Source organism: Stigmatopora nigra, chromosome 9 (genome assembly GCF_051989575.1).
Source record: "Stigmatopora nigra isolate UIUO_SnigA chromosome 9, RoL_Snig_1.1, whole genome shotgun sequence".
Taxonomy (NCBI): Eukaryota; Metazoa; Chordata; class Actinopteri; order Syngnathiformes; family Syngnathidae; genus Stigmatopora; species Stigmatopora nigra.
The window spans coordinates 2,577,889-2,605,392 of NC_135516.1; the positions used below are offsets into that span (position 1 = coordinate 2,577,889).

General features: G+C 37.2%; 1 protein-coding gene across 1 annotated transcript in view; it reads right to left on the minus strand.

Annotated features, from left to right (window-relative positions):
• Window positions 1-728: 728 nt before the first annotated feature.
• col6a1 (collagen, type VI, alpha 1) overlaps window positions 729-27,504 on the minus strand; it is a 30,439-nt gene continuing 3,663 nt past the window's right edge. Inside the window, exons 5-35 of the mRNA XM_077724270.1 lie at window positions 26,505-26,618; window positions 26,398-26,418; window positions 26,119-26,139; window positions 25,978-26,022; window positions 25,382-25,435; window positions 25,227-25,271; window positions 24,998-25,024; window positions 24,864-24,890; window positions 24,721-24,765; window positions 23,089-23,142; window positions 21,846-21,908; window positions 21,704-21,766; window positions 21,573-21,626; window positions 21,460-21,495; window positions 21,324-21,386; window positions 19,725-19,787; window positions 18,042-18,104; window positions 15,514-15,576; window positions 15,371-15,421; window positions 15,256-15,291; window positions 15,073-15,135; window positions 13,629-13,694; window positions 10,480-10,515; window positions 10,127-10,163; window positions 7,407-7,415; window positions 5,549-5,682; window positions 5,129-5,235; window positions 4,140-4,326; window positions 3,892-4,063; window positions 2,785-2,814; window positions 729-2,317 (exon numbers count right to left, since the gene is read on the minus strand). Of these exons, the coding sequence (XP_077580396.1) occupies window positions 1,713-2,317; window positions 2,785-2,814; window positions 3,892-4,063; window positions 4,140-4,326; window positions 5,129-5,235; window positions 5,549-5,682; window positions 7,407-7,415; window positions 10,127-10,163; window positions 10,480-10,515; window positions 13,629-13,694; window positions 15,073-15,135; window positions 15,256-15,291; window positions 15,371-15,421; window positions 15,514-15,576; window positions 18,042-18,104; window positions 19,725-19,787; window positions 21,324-21,386; window positions 21,460-21,495; window positions 21,573-21,626; window positions 21,704-21,766; window positions 21,846-21,908; window positions 23,089-23,142; window positions 24,721-24,765; window positions 24,864-24,890; window positions 24,998-25,024; window positions 25,227-25,271; window positions 25,382-25,435; window positions 25,978-26,022; window positions 26,119-26,139; window positions 26,398-26,418; window positions 26,505-26,618 (2,454 nt within the window). The 3' untranslated portion in view covers window positions 729-1,712. The remainder of the gene's footprint in view (window positions 2,318-2,784; window positions 2,815-3,891; window positions 4,064-4,139; window positions 4,327-5,128; window positions 5,236-5,548; window positions 5,683-7,406; window positions 7,416-10,126; window positions 10,164-10,479; window positions 10,516-13,628; window positions 13,695-15,072; window positions 15,136-15,255; window positions 15,292-15,370; window positions 15,422-15,513; window positions 15,577-18,041; window positions 18,105-19,724; window positions 19,788-21,323; window positions 21,387-21,459; window positions 21,496-21,572; window positions 21,627-21,703; window positions 21,767-21,845; window positions 21,909-23,088; window positions 23,143-24,720; window positions 24,766-24,863; window positions 24,891-24,997; window positions 25,025-25,226; window positions 25,272-25,381; window positions 25,436-25,977; window positions 26,023-26,118; window positions 26,140-26,397; window positions 26,419-26,504; window positions 26,619-27,504) is intronic.

Here is a 27,504-nt window from a genome sequence, read left to right on the forward strand (position 1 = left end):
CATAACAAAATGATCTGCCAAGCTGTTGTCCCTCAATTGTCACCTGCCAAATGTATGCCGATGATGCCGTTCTATATAACAAGGGCTGGTTCTAGAGGTGACTGTGTAGTCCAAAAGAGTGCATTCAGCCAAAGTAACTTATCTATCCGTGCCACACATACCTGGAACTCAAGTCCAATTAACATATGTGAACTCCCGTCTCTGAAGCTCTTCACCAATCATCTGGCTGTTAGACAAAATTGCTATCATAATAAGGTTTAAAACTGTGCTATGTGTGTGTGTCTAGTATGTGTCATGCTTTGTTTTCCACATACACAAGAGACTGGAAATTAGCCCTCGGCTACAAGCTCACGTAATTACATGTATTAGTTCATTAACCTGAATATAAATACTATGTTCATTAATATGTGCTGTCCCTTATTAAATGAATCAAACACACATTTCTTATTTGGTCTATGCATGGGAGCCATTTGTGTAAAAAAAGGCCATAATTTAGGAAAATATATTGATCCCATATATGATGTCACAGATGATACGACTCTTTGTTTTAGTGTTGTTTGACTTCATTAATTTTGTTGTTGTTGTTGCTGTTGTTGGAAATGACCTTGGATGCCTTTGGCTTTCACCATGAAAACCTGAAATAAGTAAATTTAAATCTTTTTTTTTCCAAATGTGTTGGCAATTGTGTGAGTGGACTGGTAGGAGTAAATGAATGCAAGTAGCAGACATCTTTGTCAACAACCTTTATTGAAGAAACACATGACATTCCTGATTTGTCTATCCTAAGTACATCGTTTTGTTTACAAAAAGCTGAAACACAGCTTGATAGCACCAAAGGTAATGATAACTGTAGCGTGTCTCTGTGCTTGTTAGTGGCAATAAAAGTGAGGAACTGACATTTTAAACAGTTCTACTATAGGTGGGTGGTAGTGTAACTTTTTTTTCCCTAGCCTTAAACCATGACAGATGTTTTCCTAACTCACTAATGAAATACAAAGAAGTATTTATGTGTTTGACGCACTCAAGCTGCAAAAAAATTGTACAGCTGGTTTGTGTAATTTGAACCAGTTGGAAGGGGAGAATTGTTTATGGAACAATTACCGAAGGCTAGAAGTAAAGACAGCTCTGCGAAAGACATTTATGAAAAAAGTCATGTGAACCCAAATTTTGTGTTAGGCAAGATGGCAGCTGTTCCTATCAGTTCCATGTGTAGTGGTAATGCATTTTGTTCAAGAGGCCTCATGATGCCACATCCCTTTTCCACTCTTATAGATTTGTTCAGTCCTGTTAATTAGTCAATTGAGGAATATAGTGCATTTGGATTACCATGTTCGGTGCATTTGGAGTATTCTGTTAAAAGAATCATGGGCCTTTCTTTTAGTGATTTATTTTGAATGGAGAAAATCATGTCAATGGTATCAGTTCACATCAGTGGCTGGTTACTATACTTGTCGAAATGTTTTCTGGGGTGGTATGATCCAGATTAATTACATGAAATAGAAGAAATGTGTTTAAGTATAAATTCCAAAAATAGTTTATCATTCAGCACAGAAAGTCCCTTGGTGGTCTACCTTCGAGACTACTTTTGAAGAGAATCATCAGTTGCTTTGTGACATTCATTACAAAATTTAACAGTGTATAGTAAATGAGATTGACTAATCATAGGGACTAAAACATTTAAGTGTTTCTTCCTGTTATTGTCGGTCCCGCACTTAGGGCATGGACACTCTTCGGGAGACAGTTTGGTGGAAGACTCCGCGAAGCAGTGAGGGGTAGTCGGGCACACGGAAGAGGTGGCGTTGAGCATAGTTGATGTCACCGCGCTGTCCCCTGCTCACCAGTGTACGCAGGTTGGCCTCATTGACTTGGCTGCCCACGGCAATGACAAAGAGCTCCAATTCGGCATCTGCCAAATCACGAACTCGTTTCTCCAGCACGGCCTCAGTGATACCCTGAGATCTGCCGTCTGAGAACAACACCACCTTCTTCTTGTTTCCACTTCCGTCTATGCGGCGAGGGAGAGTTTTAATGGCAAAGTCCATGGCCTCTAACACGTTGGTGCCATCATTTTGGTAGGCCATCTCATTGATGTAATAGGACAGCAGTGTCATGTTTGTAGTAAGGCCTTGGTCCATGCGGGCATTACGGCTGTACTGGCCCAGAGCCAATCGGACATTGACGCCTCTCTGCTTTTGAGCATTCAAAAAGCGCTCAACCAATCGGTGCACAAAGGTCTTACTTAATTCAAAGTTCTTCTGGCCTACACTCGCTGAACTGTCCATCATCAGTAGAATGTCATGATTTTGAGAGAAGGAGACTGCAAAATACACAAAAAAACTATATTAGCACACAAATCGATAACTCTAAGTCACATTAATCCTATGTTTACACTATAGGTTAGTTCCTATTTTTTTGCCGCTATGTGAAACATAGCTGCTGTTTTTCATGCAGTGTGAGGAGTCCAATTTTATTTTTTTCATGATTTGTCAGTGGATAAAAATCTTTCTGACCCCACTGCAGTCTAGTGCGACCCATTGACCATCAACAACTCAAATAGGTCACCACTCTTTGATGAAACAAACAATAGACACATCACAAGCAATGGTGAACAAAGGCATAGAAAACTTGTTTTCATTCTTGATACTGTACATAAGGCCATCAGGTGAAAAATGTTGGCTCTAGTAGCAGAGAATCATCAAAATTGCCACAAAGGGACCATTTTTATTTTCGTAAAACAACGTGTCACAGTGAGAGTGAATGTGACTGTTAAAAAAAAGCACTTACTTGGGCATTTGTAGTCTGGGCACTTCTTATCTGGAAGCGAAAAATGCATTCATTTTACACCAATTTAATTTGTTTGCAAAAACGAAAACTATGGATGCTCCACTCAATTGGTCATTAGCAGGCAATTTCATATCATTGAAGATGATCAATCTTGTGCTGATCAAAATAAAAAATAACAGAGACTGAGCTACAACCCTCAAACAGAATGTCTGGCGTATGGAAGTTTGTGTCACCTGAATGTAAATATTTTATTAATGTCGCTAAACAAGACAGTCTACTCATTCATTCAGTAAAAATGCATATTTTCATTTTTTTGGGCATTTAAACACTTTTAAAGTACAATAAGTATCTGAATTATTTTAATAACATTGTTAAGGTGTTTTTAACCAGTCAGAGCGAAGCTCCCATTGGTCAATGGAGTGCATTCAAGGTAATGACGCGAACACAGAGATGTGCAAACAATAAGATTCTCATTGGTCGATGCCGCGGCAATGGAGTTAGTTTTGGCACCACTGATGTGCCAACACATGGCTGCTATTGGTCGATGTATCGGCGCTTGAAATAATGTCATGAACACGGAAAGGCATTGCTCCTATTGGTCAATGTAGTATAGATAGTGTTGGCGCCACTTTGATGTGCCAACGCGAGGCTTTTATTGGTGCAGTTGGGATTCTGCTCTCTCACCAGCGGGTTCCACATTTTAGCTCACAGGTCAGCATGCAACCATCAAAACAGACATGTCTTGCTCGCGAGCCATAGGTTCCAGACCCCTACTCTAAACTGCCCCTAGGTATGAGTGTGAGGGTGAATGATTGTCCGTCTCCTTGTGCCCTGCGATTGGCTGGCCACCGATTGAGGGTGTCCCCCGCTTGCTGCCTGTAGTGAGCTGGGATAAGCACCAGCAGCCCCCGCGACCATTGTGAGGATAAGGAGATCGGAAAATGAATGAATGAAGAAACCATACGATCAAGTTCGTGATTGGTAGGTCTTAGTCAAAGATGATCAGAATCGTAGCATACAATTGGATTGGAGCATCCATAATAAGAAACTACAAAATGACCAATGTACAAATTTTGAGTGCATGTTGGAATTTTCCTGTTGGAATACCTTGACAGATTGTGGATGTGAGGTTCTGCAGGAAAGTGTCATCAAGTAGCTCAGCAAAGTTGTCTAGAACAAAGGAAAAGCCTGGTTTGGGATCACTCTTACACACCAAATCTCCAAGCTGCTCTTGGTTGGGCTGACGGCCGGAGTAGTCCTTCACGCCTAAACCTCCGACCTGCAAGCCAACAGATTTTCTTGTTAAAATCATTTGATAGTGGATGATGTGATACGATTTAATGTTCAATTCTTACCCTGATGTTTTTACCACACAGGACGTTGAGAGGGACCCTATCCCTGAGAATATCGGAGCGTCCATCGGTTAGAACGAGAACAACACGGTTCTCCTGCCTCATGAGCTTGATGGTGTTTTCCAGAGCAAAATTAAGCGCCTCGCCTGTGTAAGTGGCCTCAGCCAACCATTTGAGGTCTTTTACAGCCCTGCACAGAAAAAAAAGCAAATAGCCCAGTAAATAACTCTGACCAGGGCCTGGAAAATATTAATTTTTGTATCAGAAATATATTTGTCTCGCAAAATAAATGTATTTTAATTGAGGCTCCAAAAAATGAATATATTAAAGTTTTCGCGATCCCAAAATGGAGTCTCACCAGTGCTTTGTTCTTGGACATGTTGCATAATTGTTGAGTATGGAAGAACGGTCGCAATTAGTGGTGCACGGCTCAAAGCGTGCGGTCAACGTGGGGGAATGCATGAGCCAAACAACTGTAAGTGTCTGACCAATAATTAGTCACATTCTTATCATGCATGGCGTGTGCACACGTGCGTGCACTGTGCAGACCACACACAGCATATGACCTTGAATGCATGGAGAAATGAGAGCAATGTGCATTCAGGTGTTTTTTTTTGCATGCATGTCTTTGCGAATTTCTCGAATGCTACGGAAAATGGCTGAGGAAAATTATTGGAAATAATTTTGGTTGGCCGACCAGTAATTGATAATTTTTCAGCATAAACATAAATATATTTACATCAGGAAAACCCAATTGAAAATATATTTATGGCGATATACCTCAATAATTTCTACCAATTATTTATTGCCAACACCTAGTTCCATTATTTTTCTCCCAGTTGTTTGAAGTTTGAATCGTTTTTAACACAAATCTGAATCCATATGAGACAAAGTGGTGAGATGTGCATTGCATAAACTGATTAATCAAATAGCAAAAGTGGAACACAAGATTAGTCAGAGCTGAGTCTGTGCATGTGTCTATGACAACTCACTGTTTAAACTCAGTGAGAGTACCAACGTTGGTTCCAAGCTGGACAACTTCCTGGGCTTTTGCTCCACTGTACTGCACAACACTCACCCTGGACTCATTACCTGCAAACTGAAAGACGGGGGTGGGTTAAACAGCTTGTTTATCAGTTTTTTTTATGTTTACCATTATGTTCTCTGCAATTGAATGTTCCCAACCCTTCCTGCCAAATTATGTCCAAACAGAAAGAAGGCAGTCTTGAGAGAGATAAACGGAAGCTAGTCTTTAAAGCCAAGACATAATCTAAAATAGAAAAAATTCTCGTCCCCATGGTTTTATTCCTGAGAATGTTTGAGGAGGCCACCCAGTCATAACAGTCATGAATATAATTTGGGCTTCATGCACAAAATTACTACGAATTAAACATAATAGAAAACGCTATTACCTTGACCTGCTGGTCTTTCATCAGTCTGTCTACAACAGTGATGATAAAGTCTTTGGCAAGAGCAAAATTGGTAGAGCCAATACTTTCTGAGCTGTCCACAATGAATGCCAAGTCCAGGGCAGCACATTTACATTCTGATGAAGAAAAAGAATCACATTAAAATTGCAATATTTCTTAAACCATGGTATTAGTAAAGATATTACTATAAGACTTAAAGCAAAGGACAACAACTAATAGAAATGCTTAAAGTATTCAAGTATTCAAATACGAGTTTCTTAAATTTGTGGAAACATTAATTGGAACAGAATTTTAATATATTTGATAGTTTAGTTTTTACATAAAGTTACGACAAAGTTCGTTTTCAACAATAATCCACCATTGTCACATCAGGTTGGCAGACTGGTTTTTGACAGAAAAGTCAGACAACAGATTACAAATAATATAAAACTCGGCACTGATTTTGGAGGAAAGATATCTCATTTTCTGAACCGCTTTATCCTCATTAGGGGCGCGGGGGGTTTTGGAGCCTATCCCAGCTGACTCCGGGCCAGAGGCGTGGGACACCCTGAATCGGTCGGTATGTATATGTTTGTATATGTATGTATACGTATGCGTACGTATGCGTGCGTATGCGTGCGAATGCGTGCGAATGCGTGCGAATGCGTGCGAATGCGTGCGAATGCGTGCGAATGCGTGCGTATGCGTGCGAATGCGTGCGAATGCGTGCGTATGCGTGCGTATGCGTGCGTATGCGTGCGTATGCGTGCGTATGCGTGCGTATGCGTGCGTATGCGTGCGTATGCGTGCGTATGCGTGCGTATGCGTGCGTATGCGTGCGTATGCGTGCGTATGCGTGCGTATGCGTGCGTATGCGTGCGTATGTATGTGTATGTATGTATATGTATGTATATGTATGTATATGTATGTATATGTATGTATATGTACGTATATGTACGTATATGTATGTATATGTATGTATATGTATGAATCTGTATGTATACGTATGTATATGTATGTATATGTATGAATCTGTATGTATGTATGTATATGTATGTATATGTACGTATATGTACATATATCTACGGGTATGTACGTATGTGTATGGGTATGTACGTATATGTACGTGTATGTACGTAAATGTACGTATATGTACGTATATGTACGTATATGTATGTATATGTATATGTATGTATGCATATGTATGTATGTATATGTATGTATATGTATGTGTGTGTATGTATGTATATGTATGTGTGTATATGTATGTATATATGTATGAATGTGTGTGTATGTGTGTGTGGTATGTGTGTCTGTGTGTGGTAATCTGGTAAGGGTGTGGCCTGTGAAATTGAACTCAGCTTTCCTACAATTGTGATTAGTCACTGTTATTTTGGGATTTTCTCAAAGGGGCACAATTACTTTTTCCACAGATAACCAGACATGTTTGTATTTTTTATCCTGCCTTAGTGAATGAAGGCACCATTTAGAAACTCAATTTTCTCTTTCCTTGGGTTGTCTCTGCGTCATACGAAAAAAATGATTTGATGGCTGAAAATCTGTGTGATAAATATGCAAAAACTGAAATTCAGAAGGGCGCAAATCTCAACTAATGGGGGAAAAGCTGGGAAACTCGCATTTGATTTCCTGGAAAAGCAATACATTCAATTCAATTAAAAAATACCTGCCTTTTCAAAAATGTCAGCCACCATTTACAATGGATACTTTAAGAAATACTGGCTTTTATTAATATTGGTTTTTACTTTTCCGAATTAGAAAATGTTTTTTGTCTGTTTGATTCACTAAACATTTTTTTTCGTTGATAAAGGTGTTGTCTTTCGCTTTAAGGTTTTCCACTTACCGCAACAAGCTGTGATGTGATCCAAAAAGCATGGAAAAACACAAATAAGAAGTTTGTTAATTAAGTGTGAAGAATAACATAAGCGTTTCGGGTCTGATTGCATGTTAGCCCAATATGTGGGGATGTACTGAGCACATAATTTTCACTTGAGTCCAAGACACCTGATTTTGAGGATCTGCCAATACCGAGAACCGATTAATGAGCTAAAAAAAAGCACAGTGAAATGTAGAATATCAAACGCCAAAGATAATCAACCTTGCATGATACTATTTACTGTTAGCTTCCTGTGGCAGCTATCTTAACGTTCTCCAAGAGTGTTTATTTCTGCTTAAGTTGTTTCTAGCTACAGTTGTGGTCAAAAGATTACATAAACTTGTGAAGAACATAATGTCATGGCTCTCTTGAGTTTCCAGATATTTCTACAACTCTGATTTTTCTCTGATAGTGTGATTGGAACAGATACTTCTTTGTCATAAAATTCATGAAGTTTGGTTCTTTAATGACTTTATTATGGGTGAACAGAAAAAAGTGATCAAATTTGATGAGTCAAAAATATACATACAGCAGGTTAAATTTGATGGCTTTCTGACATGGACTTGTTTCTTCAACGTTGTCCACAAGTTCTCAATGGGGTTTAAGTTGGGACTTGGGCAAGGCCATTTGAAAATCTCAATTCTAGCCTGATTTAGCCATTCCATTACCACTTTTGATGTGTGTTTGGGGCCATTGTCCTGTTGGAACACCCAACTGCACCCAAGACCCAATTTTCGGGCTTATAACTTTAGGTTATGAGGAGTATAAAATGTATTCTTTATACTTTTATTCAGTCAAGTCAGTAGGATAGAATTTTGCATAGCTTTGTGGAAATTTCCACCATGACACCTATGAGTTAGGGGCACGTCATATACCATGACACGTCCATTTCTTTGTTCACTTTTCCCGCCTAAAGTTTGTACCTAGGTCAAATGATCCTTTGTTAATAAAACTAGCTCATCTGTTGGGGGTAGCAAGGGATTCGAACTGGTCAGGCTGAGGATGGACACATCTCCCAGCGCTGGCTACTCTGACCCCCTCCTTCAGCTGAAGTCTGGTAAATCTCATCATGACTGACTCTGTGTGCTTCCTCTGATCCAAAGTTATTGAATGTATATGGATTAGATCCCACAGGTTATCTTGAAGAATTTGAAGGTAATCCTTCTTCATTCTCCTATTTACTCTCTGTAAAGCACCAGTTCCATTGGTAGCGAAACAGCCCCAGAGCATTATACTACCACCACCGTGCTTGACGGTAGGCATGGTGTACTTGGGGTTAAAGGCCTCCTCCAAACATATTGCTGGGTATTGTGGCCAAACAGCTCAATTTTTGTTTCGTCTGACCACAGAACTTTCCTCCAGAAGGTCTTATCTTTGTCCATGTGATCAGCAGCAAACTTCAGTCGAGCCTTAAGGTGCCGCTTTTGGAGCAAGGGCTTCCTTATTGCACAGCAGCCTCAGTCTATGGAGATGTAAAACAAGCTTTACTGTGGACACTGACACCTGTGTTCCAGCAGCTTCTAATTCTTGGCAGATCTGCTTCAGCAGGAGGTGATAGCTTGTGTTTTCTTCCTGATCGTGCCAGTGACAAAACTGTGCCATGCACTTTATACTTACAAACTGTTTTGTCCAACTTTACCACGTCTTTTTGAGTCCGATTTAGTTACCGTAACCAAAATGGCGCTGTTTAAGCGGCAGCCGCGGTTGCTCCGTTCACTCTTGCTCGTTTTGTGTTTTTGCTGCTTTTATGTCTTAATGTTTAGATGATTCCATTTACTTTGATTTGCTTTGTACCTTGTGCTTTTGCTTTGCTGTTCTGTCTAATCACCCTCTTGCTACTGCCACAATGTAATTTTCCAAATATGGGATGGAACAAAGTTATCCAATCCAATTGTTTGCACTGTTGCTCTTGGGACCTTGTTGGCTCCAAGTGACTTTCCTGACTTGTTCAAGTCAAGGATTTGCTTTTTCAGATCCATGCTGAGCCCCTTTCACCTTCCCATTGTAGCGTTTGTGGGTGTTTGCATCTAATGAGTACTATTTAAATGGCCTGAGAGAAGTCACCAGCTATAGTCACTCATAATCACTCACAAGAAGTTAAGAGAGCATGCTATGAAGCCAATTTCACTGACACAACTTTCTAAGTCACCAAAATTGCTAATTTATGTTGTTGGATGTATATTTTTGACCCAGCAGATTTGATCACTTTTTCTGTTAACCCATAATAAAGTCATAATAGACCCAAACTTCATGAATGCTTCTTGTGACAAAGAAGTATCTGTTCTAATCACTCTATCAGAGAAAAATCTGAGTTGTAGAAATAACTGGAAACTCAAGAGAGCCAGGACATCAAGAGTATGTAAACCTTTGACCACAACTGTACGTTGGTATGTTATTTTTTTTCCTGACATTATCCTTATAAATCATGATGATTTTGATGATTGTAGTCCTAATTAAAATAATTAATAACAAAATAATACGTCAATTTTTTAAACCCAAACTTTTTCACGTGATTTCCATCCTTTAAAAACTATAAGTTGGGGCCCACTTTCCTATCATGAGATCAGAGCAGGGACATCCCTAAAATGACATTGACGGAAAGAAGGGTTCAAAAACAGGGTTTCCTTTTCGTATCTGTGTGTAAACCGTATGTGTATGTGCGTAAAAAGTGGGCAAGTATAACTTACAGCAGAGCTTCATGATGATATCCAGAATTTCACATTCCTGAGGAGAGGGGGTGGAGTGCAAGTTACTTTATAGCATTGCTCTCCGCTACGTTATATAGCATTTTAACTCGCTCCACAAACTATTTCAATCAAAACAGGGGATAAAAAAAGGAAAACATAATGACAATATTTTACAAAGAGAATCTTTGGGTGAAAGGCTGTGAGATTTGGTTTTCCGGGCAATGAATGTTTGTTTACCGTCTGAACATAGAGTATTATATTCAAATGTGAAACTCTAAACAGTAATTGGGGAATTTTGTCAAAGTCTTCTGTCTTGTGGCTAATAAATGGGAGGGAACATATTCATGACTTACATCAGTTCCAGCTGGTCCAGGAGGCCCAAGAGGTCCCTAAAAGAAAGAGATACAATAATGAATTTGGGTATGGGGACAGGATAATTTGCCAAATAGATGTAATTAAACAAATACAACTATAATAAAAACAATTAGCAAAATATGTATAGTTCTTGTTCATCTAAGATTGAAATTCCTATCGGAATTTTTCCACCCCCACTCACAGGCAAGTATACTTTTGGGATATGCTTCAGCAGCATGTGAACCCTCCAATCGTTCATCACCATGACAGCTTTTTCTCTCATGTAGTTGCAGAAACAAAACATCTGCTTTGTTTTAACAAACGAAAAATTGGGTTTAAACCGTTTTTCCCCTTCCTTTCTCAAAAGTGTCTTGGATGCATGTGTTCTCAAGATCTCAGACAGACATGAACACATGATGCTGAGTCTGGGTTGTGTGTTCAAGACACAAAAGTCAGACGTTTGTAATGCATAAAAAGTAAGTGTTTGGAAACTGAAGGTTTTACTTTATTTTTGGAAGGGCATCTATATATATATATATATATATATATATATATATATATATATATATATATATATATATATATATATATATATATATATATATATATATATATATATATATATATATATATATATATATATATATATATATATATATATATATATATATATATATATATATATATATATATATATATATATATATATATATATATATATATATATATATATATATATATATATATATATATATATATATATATATATATATATATATATATATATATATATATATATATATATATATATATATATATATATATATATATATATATATATATATATATATATATATATATATATATATATATATATATATATATATATATATATATATATATATATATATATATATATATATATATATATATATATATATATATATATATATATATATATATATATATATATATATATATATATATATATATATATATATATATATATATATATATATATATATATATATATATACTTTTGGTTTTCCATATTGTTCACTTGTGGGAGGGTTGCAGATTCGTGCAATTCTTCTCGATTCAAAATGATTCAAAGTATGTGGCTTTGAGTTATGTTAGTGGTTAGAGGAGCTGTGCTTAGCTTCTTCACTCGGTGTCAATGGAAACAAGCAAGACAGCAAAGAAAACACTGCAGCTGATAAGAATTCTTATAACTACTACATTGGCTCTAAATGTTACATTCAAATGAGATTTTTTGGTCACTTTTTGTGTGTTCTACCTACAAAGTTTATCTGCTGCTAAAACAAAAAACGGCCACCAGGGGAAAAAAAAATCAAACAGGGCCTCAAACAACAAAGTAGAACCAGACTTAAGTGTTTCCTGTCTGCCTTGCAACATTCTAATTGTTTCCTGCTGGGAAATTGCATCATTGCACTTAATGCATGGAAAATCTGTTAATTACAACATTACTCTTTATTAAATTAATGACATTGGGATAAAAAAGACAGAAAATGTGTTTCTGCCTTGTAATCTTTGAGAAGTATGGGTTTTATCGTAATATTAAGGTTAAGTTAGAATCTAATCTTATTGATGGTATTTACATGTAGCATGTTTCTTCGTGAATGTTACTTCAACAACAATAAATACAACATTGGTACATAAAGAGCATAATACAGGACAAAAAACTTAAGTTCATATTTATCATAATTAAGACTTGCATTTTGGTGCACCCCTAAAAAATTCAATTTCCTTCATTCTACTTGCAATGTTTGGAACTGTGACCGGACGTTTGGTTGCCGGTCTTTTGGTCGCCGGTCAAATGGTGACAGAGAGTTTACTGGTGAAACCAGCTCTCAAAATTATAGTCATGAGAAAGAGTTTAATATCTAAGAGAGAAAGTTTAATATCTAAGTACTGTTTAATATCTAAGTACTGTTTCATATCTAAGTACTGTTTAATATCTAAGTACTGTTTAATATCTAAGTACTTTAATATCTAAGTACTGTTTAATATCTAAGTACTATTTAATATCTAAGTACTGTTTAATATGTAAGTACTGTTTAATATCTAAGTAATGTTTAATATCTAAGTACTGTTGAAACCAGCTCTCAAAATTATATTCATGTGAGAGTTTAATATCTAAATATCTACTGTTATCAACAGTACTTAGTTATTAAACAGCACTCAGACATTAAGCTCTCTCTTGTAGAAATTAAACAGTACTTAGACATTAAACTCTCTCATGAAAATAATTTTGAGAGCTGGTTTCAACAGTAAACTCTCACCATTTGACCGGCGACCAAGAGGGACCAAAAGACCGGCAACCAAACGTCAGAGCACTGTTTGGAACATGCTGTTTTTTTTCTTTTAGTATCATGGACTGCTTCCATGTAAAGCTGTATTTTGAATCAACACGCTGTTATGGGCAATCCTACATAAAAGCCCAAGAGGAATGTCGATACAATACCTTGTTTGGCTTTGATTTTGACGGTTACTCTGGCATCGTTCTGACAATGGAACATTAGGATGACAAACTTTCTGCATTCAGAATGTAATGTGGAATGCCCTAGCATATTTACTTTGTCAGTCACTTGTGAGGAAGTACAACCTTTGTTATTTGTTGTTTTATCATGAAAAAATAAAATAATGCATTAATTTGTCTTTTTTCTGCATAAGGACATTCACCTTCATGAGAAATAAATAAATAAATAAATAAATACTTTATTTGTTAACGAATTTCTCTGAAATTGACTTAATTTTGTCCTATAAGGAGCAGCAAAGAACATCATATGGAGGTTTTTGGACAAGAATGTTTATATTTGCGAGTGTAAATGGTTAATAAACTTGAGTGACGAAGGGCCTTTGTCCAATCAACAGGTGTATCATTTTTGAAGATTCTTCCCATGAATCAGGGCTTAATTTGATCTTATCTGGATTGATACAAGTAATCTATTCGTAGTAGACACTTAATCGACCAATCAATCTGGCGTGTCAGGTTAAGTACTTTTGTCCTTATCAGAAAACTCCCTGTTTAAGGACTAATAAGGAAGGATCTATTACGTGTGGGTAGACAACAAATCATTCATTTCCTCAGCTTGCACAGTCAAATATCAGCCTGTAGCATGCTTACCGGTCTTCCTTCAGGTCCTCTGTGACCTTTGGATCCTTTAGCTCCTGGAGGTCCAGGTTGATTGTTCTGTTAAAGATAAAAAACAACAACATTAAAATTATTCTAAATTAGTTTTCAGGGGTATTTGTTACTTTGTGAACATAGGTGGTAGGTTTGAACAATTAAAAACATGTGTGCCTTTCGCCCAAAGTCAGCTGGGTTTAGAATCCAGCAACCTTTTCGAGGATGCATGAATGAATGAAATTCCAACAGCTCAGTAACCACCTCTGTTTGTGCCTGACATACCTGGAACTCAATACTAATAACCATATGTGAACTCCCGTCTCTGAACCCCTTTGCCAATCATCTTAAAGCATGGCTGCTGGATGAACAACAGTGTGATCACAACGCTGCCTAGACCAGACCTGTGCTACATGTGAATGTCTCATGTCTCATCATTTCTATGCTCCTTTTTAGTCTTTTGTCCTGTATTGGCTTATTGATTTTATTTTCAACCTGCACAAGGGACTAACAATTAAATTAGCTTTTGGTAATAATCTTACATGTATATGTTCATTAATATGTATTGTCCCTTTGTTAAATAAATCAAACTTAAACCCAGTGCTGTCACTTACATAAATCTGTTTGCCCAAGTATGCTTATTTTCTTTAATTAAATAAATCTACCAGATTTGTGGTGTTTATGCAGATAGAAAGCATAAAGGAATCATGCGTTTAAACAGTTTTTGATGCAAATGCCAAATCTGAATTTTGAAGTTAAAACTGATCTCAGAGTGTAAATGCCTAACATTACAAAATGATGTGCTTTTCAGTGTGACAAAGTGCCTGTGAGCTCTGAAAAAAAAAAAAATGCAGAAACGTTTATGTTATAAGACACTTATTTTGGAAATAAGTAAAAATTTAACCGGTGGTTAATGTGTTAAGGCTTAAACTCTTAAAGTACGTCTGTATGGACATTCGCGCTCTCTCTCACTGACTCATAGCTATATGCAGATACACACACACATGCACATACACACACACGCACACCCACGCAAAGAGTAATGTAGTTTCATCCTCCATTCTCATTTCCTGGTATCCTTGACGACGACAAAAACACAGCTGCATTCGCTCAAAGTTCCCTTCCCCAATGGCACACATTCACACACAACGTTCAGTTCTGCATTAGGAATTATTTCCAACTGTAATCCAGAAGGAGATTGAATGTGCAAGATGGATGGACAAACAAAGACAGGAACGTGTTTGAGTCTCTTACAGCACAGAACATTGAAAGACGTGAATCAAAAGACCACAGACCTGACTTTATCAAAGCAAAAGAGACAAAATTGAGGCATAAATAATAAAATGTTTGAATAAACCATATATTTAAGTCACACTGTGTGACTCACAGCATTTTGACAGAAAATTCAAATGGCAAATCCCAATAGTAGACATATTGGACTTACATCTAGGCCTGGATCACCAGCTTCTCCATCATCTCCTTTGGGTCCAGGGGTTCCCTTGCCACCCTAATGTTTCCAAGAAATACCATTACAAGTGGAATAACAGGTAAACTTCCTCATTTACATTCTGACTAAATGTATTACTAAACTTGACACTTAATTTAAAGTAAATCTATGGAAACTTACAGATTCACCCGCATCTCCACGAGGGCCTGGGTAACCCTGAGAAACAGATGTGTTGAAATGCTATAAATGGAAAGCCAATACAGCATAAACAGTTTGAACTGTGATAAATACACACCTGGAAGCCTGGGCAACCTGCAGTACCGTTTCCTGCCACACCGTCTTCACCCTGAGGATGTACATAATTTACAGATTGTCTATCATATATAAATGTTGATTAAAGGCAGATATCAGCAACTCCTCTCAATCGTTGTCACTCACTCTGGCTCCCATTGGTCCCCTGTCTCCAGCAGATCCTTTGATTCCTCTTGGGCCTTTGGGTCCCTAGGAAGAACAAGGAATGAGAGGATCCGAAACATATGAAATATGACATACATGCTAATTGAAAGCAGACAGATGGTGTAACACTGGTTCCCTGTGTTTGAGAGAACACTCTGTGAAAAGGTCAATGTAGTACAATGGTTTTACTGTATAATTAGACAATAACTTTGAATTGTCCACACTGCATAATCTCACTGGTATTCTTGTTTGTGAGAGACTTTCAAGACTTTCTGGTCAACTGACCCCAGTATGTGAAGCAGGGTTGCCACCTCTCATCCACCTGAACGCTCAGCACCGGCCCGCCCCAAGGCTGTGTGTGGAGTCTACCACTCTACTCATACTATACACATGACTGCAGACCCAAACACCCTAAGAATATCATTGTGAAATTTACGGACGATATAACGGGGGTGAGGATGATCACAAGGGAGAATGTGACGGCCTACAGAGATGAGGTCCTTAAACTCAGCGAGTGGTGTACTCTCAACAACTTGGGACTGGACGTCTCCAAAACCAGAGAACTCATCCTGGACTTCCGACAGAACAATGCCGCTCCGCCCTCCCTGTATATCAACGCCGAATGTGTGGAGCAAGTGGAGCCTTTCAAATTCGTGAGGTCCACATCTCTGCTTATCTCACTTGTCCGGCAAAAGCCACAGCACACGTCAAGAAGGCATAGCCAAGGCTACATTTCCTAAGAATACTCAGGAAAGTGCAAATAAAAACCAACCTGCTGGTGACCTTCTACCGGTCAGCCATTGAGAACATGATCTAAGCTGTGCCAGTGTGGCACTCACGCAGCACAGAAGCAGACAGAAAATGACAGCAGAGGGTGATCAACACACCGAAAAAGATCATCAACTGCCGACTACCAACTCTGTCCAGCATCTACAAATCTCAGTGCCTAGGAAAGGCAGAGAGTATCCGAATAGACAATAGGCTTCCACTCTTCAACCTGCTGCCCTAAAGTGGACAGTCGAAAACTGTCGGAAAAAAAATATCGAGAAAAAAAGGGCCATAAGAGCCATGACAAACGGACTCAAGGACAGTTTATTCCCTAGGGCCATCACCATACTCAACTTGAATTCTGTATCTAGGAGGACCTAATCAAGACTTACTGATAACCACTTAAGTAACTTTTTACCTTCTTATTTATGTGATCACTTAGTCATGTGACTACTTATCTATATTGACTATTACTTATCTTTTTACCTTTTTTATCTATTATTTATGATTGATTATCCATCTATCTGCCTTTCCCCCAAAGAAAGCTGGGTTAGGAGCAACCCTCGCAACCTTTTCAAGGATGGTCATTATGGAAGATGAATGAATAAATAAAATGATTCAATTCAATTCAATGTCGCCTATTTGGAGCACTTAACATACTCAAATGTTGACCAAATTTGGCAGATCACTAGATGTCTGTGAAAAATTAACAAAGGGTGGTGTTTGGAGAAAATCGTAATCAAAATTGCTCAACTGCGCCCCCTCTAATTTTAAAAACTGCATTTTATGCCATTTTTCTTAATGGAGAGCTACGGAATTTAGCGAGTTGATACTTTGCTCCAAACTGCTCAAGTCCTGGCACCCAAGTCCCAAACCAAATAGCGAATTTGTCTTCGGGACTTTCCCCAATGGGCCTCAAAATTAGTGGGTGTGTTCATGAGACATGGGAGATCTAAAGTTATCAAAATGGTGAGTTTTACCAATAAGGGCTAGCCTTTGGGCAGGGTTAATTATAATGATATATGATTTTGGAAACATGCCAAATTCACTAGACTGTTACTAACTCCCAGAGATAACATTTGATTGGAAAGATATTATACAGGTTTAATAATTGCCCCACCCCTAACAGGCCTGCGTTAAAATGTTCCTGACCGGACCTAGCGCCACCTGGAAGGTCGACAGGAACATTGTCAGGAACCAATATCAACCTGGTGACAACTTGTTCCACCAGGTGCCCTCTGGCAGATGCTACAGGTCTCACAAAGCACGGACAAATATACTTAAGGGCAAGTTTTTTTCCCATAGCCATCAGGATTCTAAACTTGAGTCAGCACGACACGACATTCAGGACACATTCATCACTTCAAATGTGTGAAGGTTGTTGTTGTTGTTGTTGTTGTTGTTGTTGCACTACAAGCGCCTGAGGATTGCCCTCAGATAGCGCTAGAGTTGCCACTGGAACGCGGATTATTTCATCCGGGGGGTAGTCGGAGGTGAGGGGCAGTCAAATGTCTCCGGCTGGATGAAAAACGTAGGGTGCCACGTTCCTTGTTGGCAGCTCTGAGTGGTATTTGTTGGAATTCGCAGGCCGCGGCGAGCAGCCTCTCAGGAGAGACCACGTGAAGGTTTCCAATTTTTAATACTATAAATATGTCAAACCATAGCTGTTTTTTTAAATAGGGTAGCTGCAAGTATTTTTACACTTTAACATAAAATGTATGCAATAATGTATGTGTGAATACCTCTGGTCCAGGGGGGCCTTCATCTCCTCTGTATCCGGGAGAACCATCCCTGCCAGCCTCACCCTACAGAAGATCAAAATGTTAATCATCTTTAGTCTTTAAGAGAACACTCAACATTTGTCCCTCTGGAATAGTTTGTTAGGGGGCATTTAATGTTTTAGCACAACTGAAGCCTAAGCAATACGACATGCTTCAGAAAGTAATAAAATAAACAAACACTACATCTGGTTCATTTTATTGATTAACCTACATTTTACATTCATATTAGAGAAATGTAGGCGGTGTGATAGCTTCACAGTTCTGAGATCAAGTTTCAATCCTCGTTCCTATGTGCATGCTAGGCTGGTTGAACAGTCTAAATTCTTCATAAGTATGAATGGTTGTTCGTTTCCTTGTGCCCTGCTCAAGGTGTTGCCCGTGGTTGGTTGGGATAAAATCTAGCACCACCGTTAAACTTATTACGATACGAATGAATTGCTTCCCATGTTTAAATCAAAACTTTTTCGTAAGTGATGGTCATTTTGACCCACGAGCATGAGTAGGAAATACCAAATTTTCAAGAAGTCTTGTTCACTTGGAGTGCTAACAACAGCAGCTGCTTCCAGCTGGAACATGGGAAATGCTATCTAGCCAATATTTCAGATTGTACTCAGTTTATTATGTAGAATTATTTATTTGTTTTTAGGTATAGATAATCCAAAATGGACAACAGCAGTGATTTATTTAAGGATAGGATTTGGTTGTTAAGAGAAAAAAAAACACTAAATATGATGCAAATGAAAATGCGAGGATGTATGTTGTTATCTAAACCAATGAAGCTTTTAGAGAGGAAAATTCATTTTAATTGATTTTTAATACTCTGTTGATTACAGCTGTCTAATAATTTATGCCCAACTCTACCTAAGACAAAGTGGTTTATATAAAGGTGGGTGTGACTAAATATAGTTTTGTTTTAGTTTTCTTATGACTCTCTGATTGTGTTCTTCTATTTGGACATTAGAAATAATTATAAATTAAAATAATCTTACTGTAAACTACTTTATAAGTGATTAATTTCAAGAGCATCAGCGTTTGAAAGATTCATAAATCAAAAATGTTTAATCATCTTATGCAATTTGCTACAGTGCGTGAACATTGTGACTAATTGAAATAGCAGCACAAGATGATAATGGTTTTCCCTATTTTGTACAATAGTTTATTATGCTCACTTTACTACTGATCAGGAAAGAAGAGGCACACAAAGGATCCTTTGAAAAGGCTGACATCACGGAGGCCAGCGCAAGTAACCATTTAGAGTATTTTTTTGATACATTGCCTAGAGCCTTATTAAGGACCACACTGAGGCTTTGGCTGAAAGAGTTTAAGAGAAGAACTGAGTCAGAAGGGAAAGAATGAGTGTAGACATTCCCAAGAGGGGTTGAACACTCAATTAGGGAAAAGAACGCATCTGCATGATTCGGCAGTACACTGGGGCTAGAGCCAGGCTCAATGATGTTAAAATGTGTTATCCCGTCTACACCCACTCAATGTGGATTTTCTGTAAACATGCATTTTTTTCTGATTGGAAATGAAAACCTATTAAACTGAGTTCTGAGTGTTTCATAGAGTTGCTAGGTAAAACATCTGACAAAAACCAATGTGCCACTGTATGTATGATTCTATTTGAAGGAGCGCTGAACTTACAGGGTCTCCGTTGGGGCCAGCTGAGCCCTCTCGTCCTTGCTCTCCACGAGGTCCTGGTTCTCCCTAACAAGGAAATGAGCAAAAATACAAATAAAAAAATGCAACAGCTCATAAAATGCACATTAAAACAGCATGCTTCAAGATATAAAGTACATGAACAAATATATTCAATTGAAATGAGACTTCAGTGAGCCTGGAACATCTGGATCCCAAACCAGAACATTAACACAATGAAATATTTTTTTAACAATACGTCTTTGTTCACTACATTAAATTCACATTAAAATAGAGAGCTCAAATCACTGTTATTAATCATTTTTTCTTTTAAAACAAAAATGTGAAAATCCTGGACAACTACATTTATATTAACTGAGGCTTTAGTTTTCTTCAAAAATAGGAAAAACACTTAACATTTTAACTATAGTTTAAAGTTCAAATATTGACATACAGTAATACCTTGAAATACGAGCTTGATGCGTTTCGGAACCGAGCTCATTTGTCGATTTAGTCGTATCTCAAATCAACTTTTCCAATAAAAATGAACTAAATACCAATTCATTTGTTCCTACCCTTTGAAAAAAAACACCCCAAAATAGGATATTACAATGGAAAAACATGTTTTTATTGGTTCTAATTCACAACCTGCTCACAAAGTAACAAACCGTATTGGAATTTGCGAAAATCGAGGGAAGACTATTTTTAAAAAATATATATTATCGAACTAGTCACAACTGGCTTTGAAGGGCGTCTGTCATTTTCAGTTGCTTTTTGCTTTCAAGGCCATATAGATTCTGCTGTCTTTTTTGCAGATTATCGACTTGGTCACGCTATCACTGGTAAAAAAAAATGCAACCTGTACGGCCAGTGCTCCTAGATTTCTTTACGCGGGGGAGATGCGGCGAGAAAGACGGTGCGCTGTTATCGTAAGCAGCTACTCGCGGATTCGGCCACCTGGCTGTCTCGTACGCTCGTATATCAAGGCAAGTATTTGCTCAGAATGTTCCTCGTATCTCAAATTTCTTTTATGTTGGGGCACATGTATGTCAAGGTATTACTGTACAATGAAATAATGAAGTAATTAGAAAAAAAGGTGACCTGAAGGGTAAAAAAAATATATCATTTTTAGATTTTAAATCAAATAATTGTTTTAATAAGAAGGCTTGTGCCAGACAAAAAACTAAAACGACATAAGTAATTAACCGAAAGTAAAATAGAACCAAGAACAGTACTGTTGTATTCATTCTTGTTTAGGCTACTACAATATAGGTAAATTGATAATGAAATTAAAAAGAGGAATTCTGGGATTTAAGGGGTGTATTTGACACCAGATCAGATCTAATTTATACCCTCGGGAGGAGTTTTTGTAGGCAGTTACTCGCTCATGAGCATGGCACCAAATGCCTAATTGTTGAACCTGAAAAGGTCTGACATCATTTTTGCAAACATGTAGTTTCGCATCTGGCCTATAATCCTTTTTTACACGCTTTGTAAAGAGTGTAATGTGGGACTAATAAAAGTTTTTTTTCTCCTCTATGTGGATGAGAAGCCCCACTTTCACATTTTACATTTCAACCCTTACATGTCATCATCTTAACTTACTGGCTCTCCTCTTGTTCCTCTATTTCCACGGGAACCTTGTTCACCCTTCTCTCCAACTGTTCCCTACAAGACAAAACCAACAATAATGTAAGAGTATCCAAAGAACCTGAAAGTGATCATAATTAACATGAATTACTATGCTGCCACGAGGTCCGTCTGGTCCAGGTGCACCCTGAAACAAAAAAACAAAGGATGAGCACGAAGCATTTTGGAACCAAAGTTTCCAGGGAATTCATGGCTTTTCCTTACGTCGTCACCTCGCTCTCCTTTGTCCCCATTAGAACCACGGGGTCCCCGATCACCCTGCCAAAAGACCCGTTATTGTCAGAACATTGCACGACCTTAGTATATTTTTTTAAGGTCTCTATCTGCTGGTTTACCTTTGGACCTAAAGGCCCGTAGTTTCCAGGTCTTCCTGGCTCTCCCTCTCTTCCACTATCTCCCTTGAATAAACAGAAGAAGACTTAGTACACAACATTTTTTCAAAGCATGAATCACATCATTTTCAATATATTGTCCTACTTTTTCTCCTTTTGGCCCATAAGGACCAGGGTCCCCCTTCGGCCCAGATTCACCCTGAAGACCCTGGAAGAAAAAACACAACTACAGCTGAAACCTCAACAGGTTTTGAAATGTTTTTTTATGAACAGTATGTCTACTTAGCCTCATTTAAACAATGTGACAGCAAGAATGTAAACCTTCTAATGATTAAAGAGCCAGCCATAGGCCCTCCAGATTTGAAATCTGATATTAGTCAAGGCCGCTAAAGGAATATTGCAAAATTGTACTATTTAACGGCTAATTTCTAAATAATACGCCTGATACACAGCCAGATTGGAGTAGTTATCATGTTTGGTTCCATAAACCTAACATGGATGATTAAAATAAATTAGAATAAATAAATACTGTGTGCACTTGAGATTTTGTGCAGACCTTGAACCGGTGCTAAAAAAAGACAAGGAGAAAATTCCCATATAAAGCGATTGTTGATATATGCATAGTATACAAGGCCAGTGCCACGTGGATGAAGGCGATTTAAATTCATAGGCAATACTTTTATCGGAGGAAACAATCTTGTTTAAGCTTTTTTAAGGGACACTGCTCACTCCAATGTACAGCTATTTGCAATTTGACACCTAAGATTTATCACTTTTTAGGGGAGAAGATATATATATATATATATATATATATATATATATATATATATATATATATATATATATATATATATATATATATATATATATATATATATATATATATATATATATATATATATATATATATATATATATATATATATATATATATATATATATATATATATATATATATATATATATATATATATATATATATATATATATATATATATATATATATATATATATATATATATACATATATATATATATATATATATATATCACAAATCTGATGAGCGTTTAAACTGTAAACTTTCAAATACAGAAGAAAATATTACATTCACAGTACAAGTAGCAGTGGTCATAATGTTATAAGGACATTTGGTAAATTTCTTAATTTAATCGTTTTTTGTTGTTTGTTCTTTTTTGTTTGTTGTTTTGATAAAACCTTGATACATTTTTCTGCCATACCAAGACAAGACATACCAATGAATTGCATTTCTTTCTATTGGTAGTATTGAGTGTGCTTAAAGTTAATCCTAAATTCATTTGATAATGTTTGATAATATAATATGGTACACATATGTCTGTCATAGGACTGACTAAAATTTTGAACTCACATCTGAGCCAGGAGATCCTTTACACCCAGGAAGACCGGGGAAACCAGCTTCACCCTTGGAAGTGAAAGAAAAAACAGTGACGATACAGTGCAACAAACATAATGACTAAATCATTCATTCATCTTCCATACCATGCATCCTATAAAGGGTTGCAGAGGTTGCAGGAGCCTAACCCAGCTGACTTCGGGCAAAAGGCAGACTACATTCTAGACTGGTAGCCAGTCAGCCAGCCGTAGGGCACTCTGCCTCGAGTTTTGCAGCAAGGACAGAACCCAAGATGAGAGGCAGGACAACTCAGGATTTGCACAACTCAGGATTTTAATGCAAAAATGGTCAATACAAACGTGACAAATAAACGGGAGACCATGCACACTGACAAAAAGGCAAAAACATGACTTACCTCAAAGGGACACACAAGGTAAATGAGGTAATACTCCCCTTGAGATAAGTCATGTTTTTTTTTCTTTGTCAGTGCGCATGCTCCCCCGTTTATTTGTCACTTTAGTATTGACCATTTTTGGATTAAGAGCGGGGGACACTTTGAATCTGTGGGCAGCCAATCGCATGGCACAGTGAGACAGACAACCATTCACGCTCACACTCATACCCAGGGCCAAATCAGAGTATTCAACTAGCCAACTTTGCCTGTATTGGGTTCTGGGAGGAATTATAGGTTGTAGGCTCATCCTAACTATAAATAATATAATAAGTGACTAGTCTGGCGGAACGAGTGGTTAGCGTGTCAGCATCACAGCTCTGGGCTCCTGAGTTTAAATCCAGGTCACGCCCACCTGTGTGCAGTTTGCATGTTCTCCCCAGACCTGCATGGGTTTCATCCGGGTACTCCTATTTCCTCCCACATTCCAAAAAACATGCATAGTAGGCTGATTGGACACTCTAAAATTGCCCCAAGGTATGGGCGTGAATGTGCACCGCTGTCCGTCTCCTTCTACCCTGCGATCGGCTGGCCACCGATTCAGGGCATCCTCTGCCTCTGGCCCGAAATCAACTGGAGTAGGCTCCAGCACCCCACGTGACCGTAGTGAGGATAAATCGGTTCCGAAAATGGGATGAGATGATTTTACTCATAGTCCAGATACAATAATTTTATGTATGATGCAAATGAGCAACAACAGGCATTTAATATAAAATAATAATAATAAAAATAACAATAATAAGAAGAAGAAGAATGATAACAATAATAATAAGAAGAAGAATGACAACAATAATAATAAAGATAATAATAATGATGATGATAATAATAAAATAACAATAACAATAATCATGAGAATGATAATAATAATAATAATATTAATAATGATAATGACAGCGATAATTATAATGACGATCATAAAGATAATGATAATAATGCTAACAATAATAATAATCATGAGAATTGTAATAATAATAACATTAATAATGATAATGACAACGACAACGATACTTATAATGACGATCATAAAGATAATTATAATAATGCTAACAATAACAATAAGAATAATATTAAAACATTCCAGCTACTTTGATCTGGAATGTACAATAGGCAGCAATGAGTTTTAATTGTAATCAATTTTACTGGACAATTAAACATTATTTTAGGTTTAGAACAGGTTGCAACTGTTTGTAACTTACTTTGCGTCCATCAGTGCCATCGTTCCCGCTTAGGCCTTTTTCTCCCTGTCAAGGAGGCACAGACAAAGAACATGGAAATGGCATGATCAGAGAAACTCAACTACAAATGAATGCATAATGTCAGACATCAAAATTAAACTCACCTTGTAGCCTTTATGTCCTCTTTCTCCCTGCGCAAAACATTTGGCATTGGCCAGTTACTGTATTATTCCCAAACATCGTGCTGCATGGTAATTCTACAAGAATATTCCTCTTTTTGCATTTGGGTGACTTTTACCTTCAATCCTCTCCCACCTCGGTCTCCCTGCAAAAAGCAACACACACTTTATAAGGCCATCAATTTGAAGGTTGATGACATTTTTTTTTTTTGTAAATGTATTTAATGTCACGCTTACAAACATGTAAATGACATCTACAGAATACAATAAGAGATTGGCAAGGCCAAAAATCTGCACTGAATTCCACTATAACACCATATTGTGAGTAGAATTTGGTGGCGTTTTTACCTTCATTCCACTGTATCCAACAGGACCGGGATCTCCAACACTCCCCTGTAACAGAGTGGCAAAGTGGTGATTGTGAAGATTTCTTGCTATTAATTGATTCAGGGAAGATGTAAAATCTCAATGTAGTAGAAGATTTAGTGTCAAAAATTACCTACCATGGCACCAATATCTCCTTTCTCTCCTGGCATTCCTGGTCTACCTATTTCTCCCTATATATAGAAAATATACGACCAATCAGCCACGCAGTGCATTTGGGGACATCATGTAAAAACTACGATTCATACAACAACTTTGCTTTCAGCTTTAACAAAAAAAGAATGAGTTTACACACTTAGAAAAGGTGAAGAAATTCAACCATGATCTGACAGTTGTTTCTTATCACCATAAAACATTTCAACTCTCTACGTTGCAGTTTGGACAAACGTAGCGAGAAAATCCTAACATACCCAAACACACAAACCCACGCATCCATCATTAAATCACACTTTGTAAGGATTACAGACAAATGTGAAACTAAGGAAAGGCATCACCAAGTTTCCTAATGTTTTAAAGGCACCAGGACAACAATAGAAATCCATTCCTTTTGGTCTGGAAGGGGTAGGCAGCTCACAGCATGATCATTTAATGCCAGCCGTTCCAGTTTAAAATGGATTGTGTGTCATTGGGTATTAATGGGGATGAATGAGTTATTGAGTCAAATTAACTTTTTTTCACAAAGAAAATTCAACAGCAAAAGCTTTTATTATCATACCATACTACCAGTTTCTCCATCGGGTCCTTTCGGGCCACCTTGCGCCTGCAGAAAAGCAAGATGACCAGTGATCACTCAGCAGTGTAATTTTATTAGATTTTCTCTAAGAATTGCTAAAAACGAGAAACATTGAGCACTTACATTGCAGTCAAATGAACAGCACTGGAAAGAAAGAAATATAAATCAGGTTTAGAACGTTTTTAAAAAGTATATATACTAAATAGCATACAACTATAAATTGATACAGCAAGCATTTGCAGTGCTATAGTTCTAAAATTGGCAAACACTTTATCTTTCAATAGCATGAGAAAGTGTGTTCAAACATTTTACTGATCAAGTCGATGCAATGTGACCCTGGCAGCGAAATATGTTGAATCATTGAACTTGAGTTTGAAATACTATACATATTATTATACCTACCACATCCTTGGTTTCGTTTGTCTGAAAACAGAGAGCAAAATGTGTCAGGTTTAAAAACAGCATTGTGAAGATTAATAAAGAGACAAGTAAGAGAAGTTAACACGTACAATCATATGTATGATGGTTCGAATAGTTCCGATCTTGGTGCCTCTGGAATCATCTGCTGCAGTGAAGTTCTGCCTGTAATTCTGGTCTGTGGCGATGATGGAAAGCCTGGTATCCTATTAAGACAAGCATTACTTACAACTGTTACAAACACCCATCTAATGAGGTTGGACTATTTTTGTTGTCATTGTTACTCATAAATAATTCACATCAAGTACTTTAGATAAGTAATAATTGTTATTGAGTTTAAATTAAATATTCATTGATAATATTAAAAAAGTTACTCATTCTTACACTCACATCGATACTTTTTGAGCGTTTGGATGAAAAATCCTTTCGTATTAGTTACATTGTTTAGCATTATGAATCTGAACATTTCAAAGTTGTTTTCTTTAAATTGGTCACTCAAATCAATTTGTTCATTTTTTAATTTTACGTATAAATATTCCTTGCCCCATGTTTTTACTGGATAAAAAATCCTGCCCAGGGATCGGTATCGGCAAAACATACTTTGAAAAAAAAAATGATCGGAAGTGAAAAAATCCGCATTGGGGCATCACTAGTACTGCATTGTTAAAAAAAACAATAAAAAAAAAACAAACGTTTTAAATTTAATTTTGGCAAGGTGGCTGCCTTTCAATGAAATGGTCTACCACTTGTTTTTATTTGGTGTGTAGACAAGTTCTGACTTTGAGCAGAAGTGGCATGTATCCTAGACTGGTGTCCAGTAAGACAAAGGGCAAATAAAGACAAACAACCAATGGCAATCACATCTACACATACAGTACTATGATCAATAATTATCAATTAACCTAATATTCACAAATTATTACACAGACAGCGGGAGAACATGCAAATTCCACACAGAGGTATGAGAATTAAACACTAGTACACCGCACTTCTTAAGTCATTTCTCTGAGAACCAACTCTTTAATAACGTGGAAAAAATAAGAGTTAATAATGTCTTCATTGTAGTGAAAAAAAGACCAAAGCTGTGTTCAT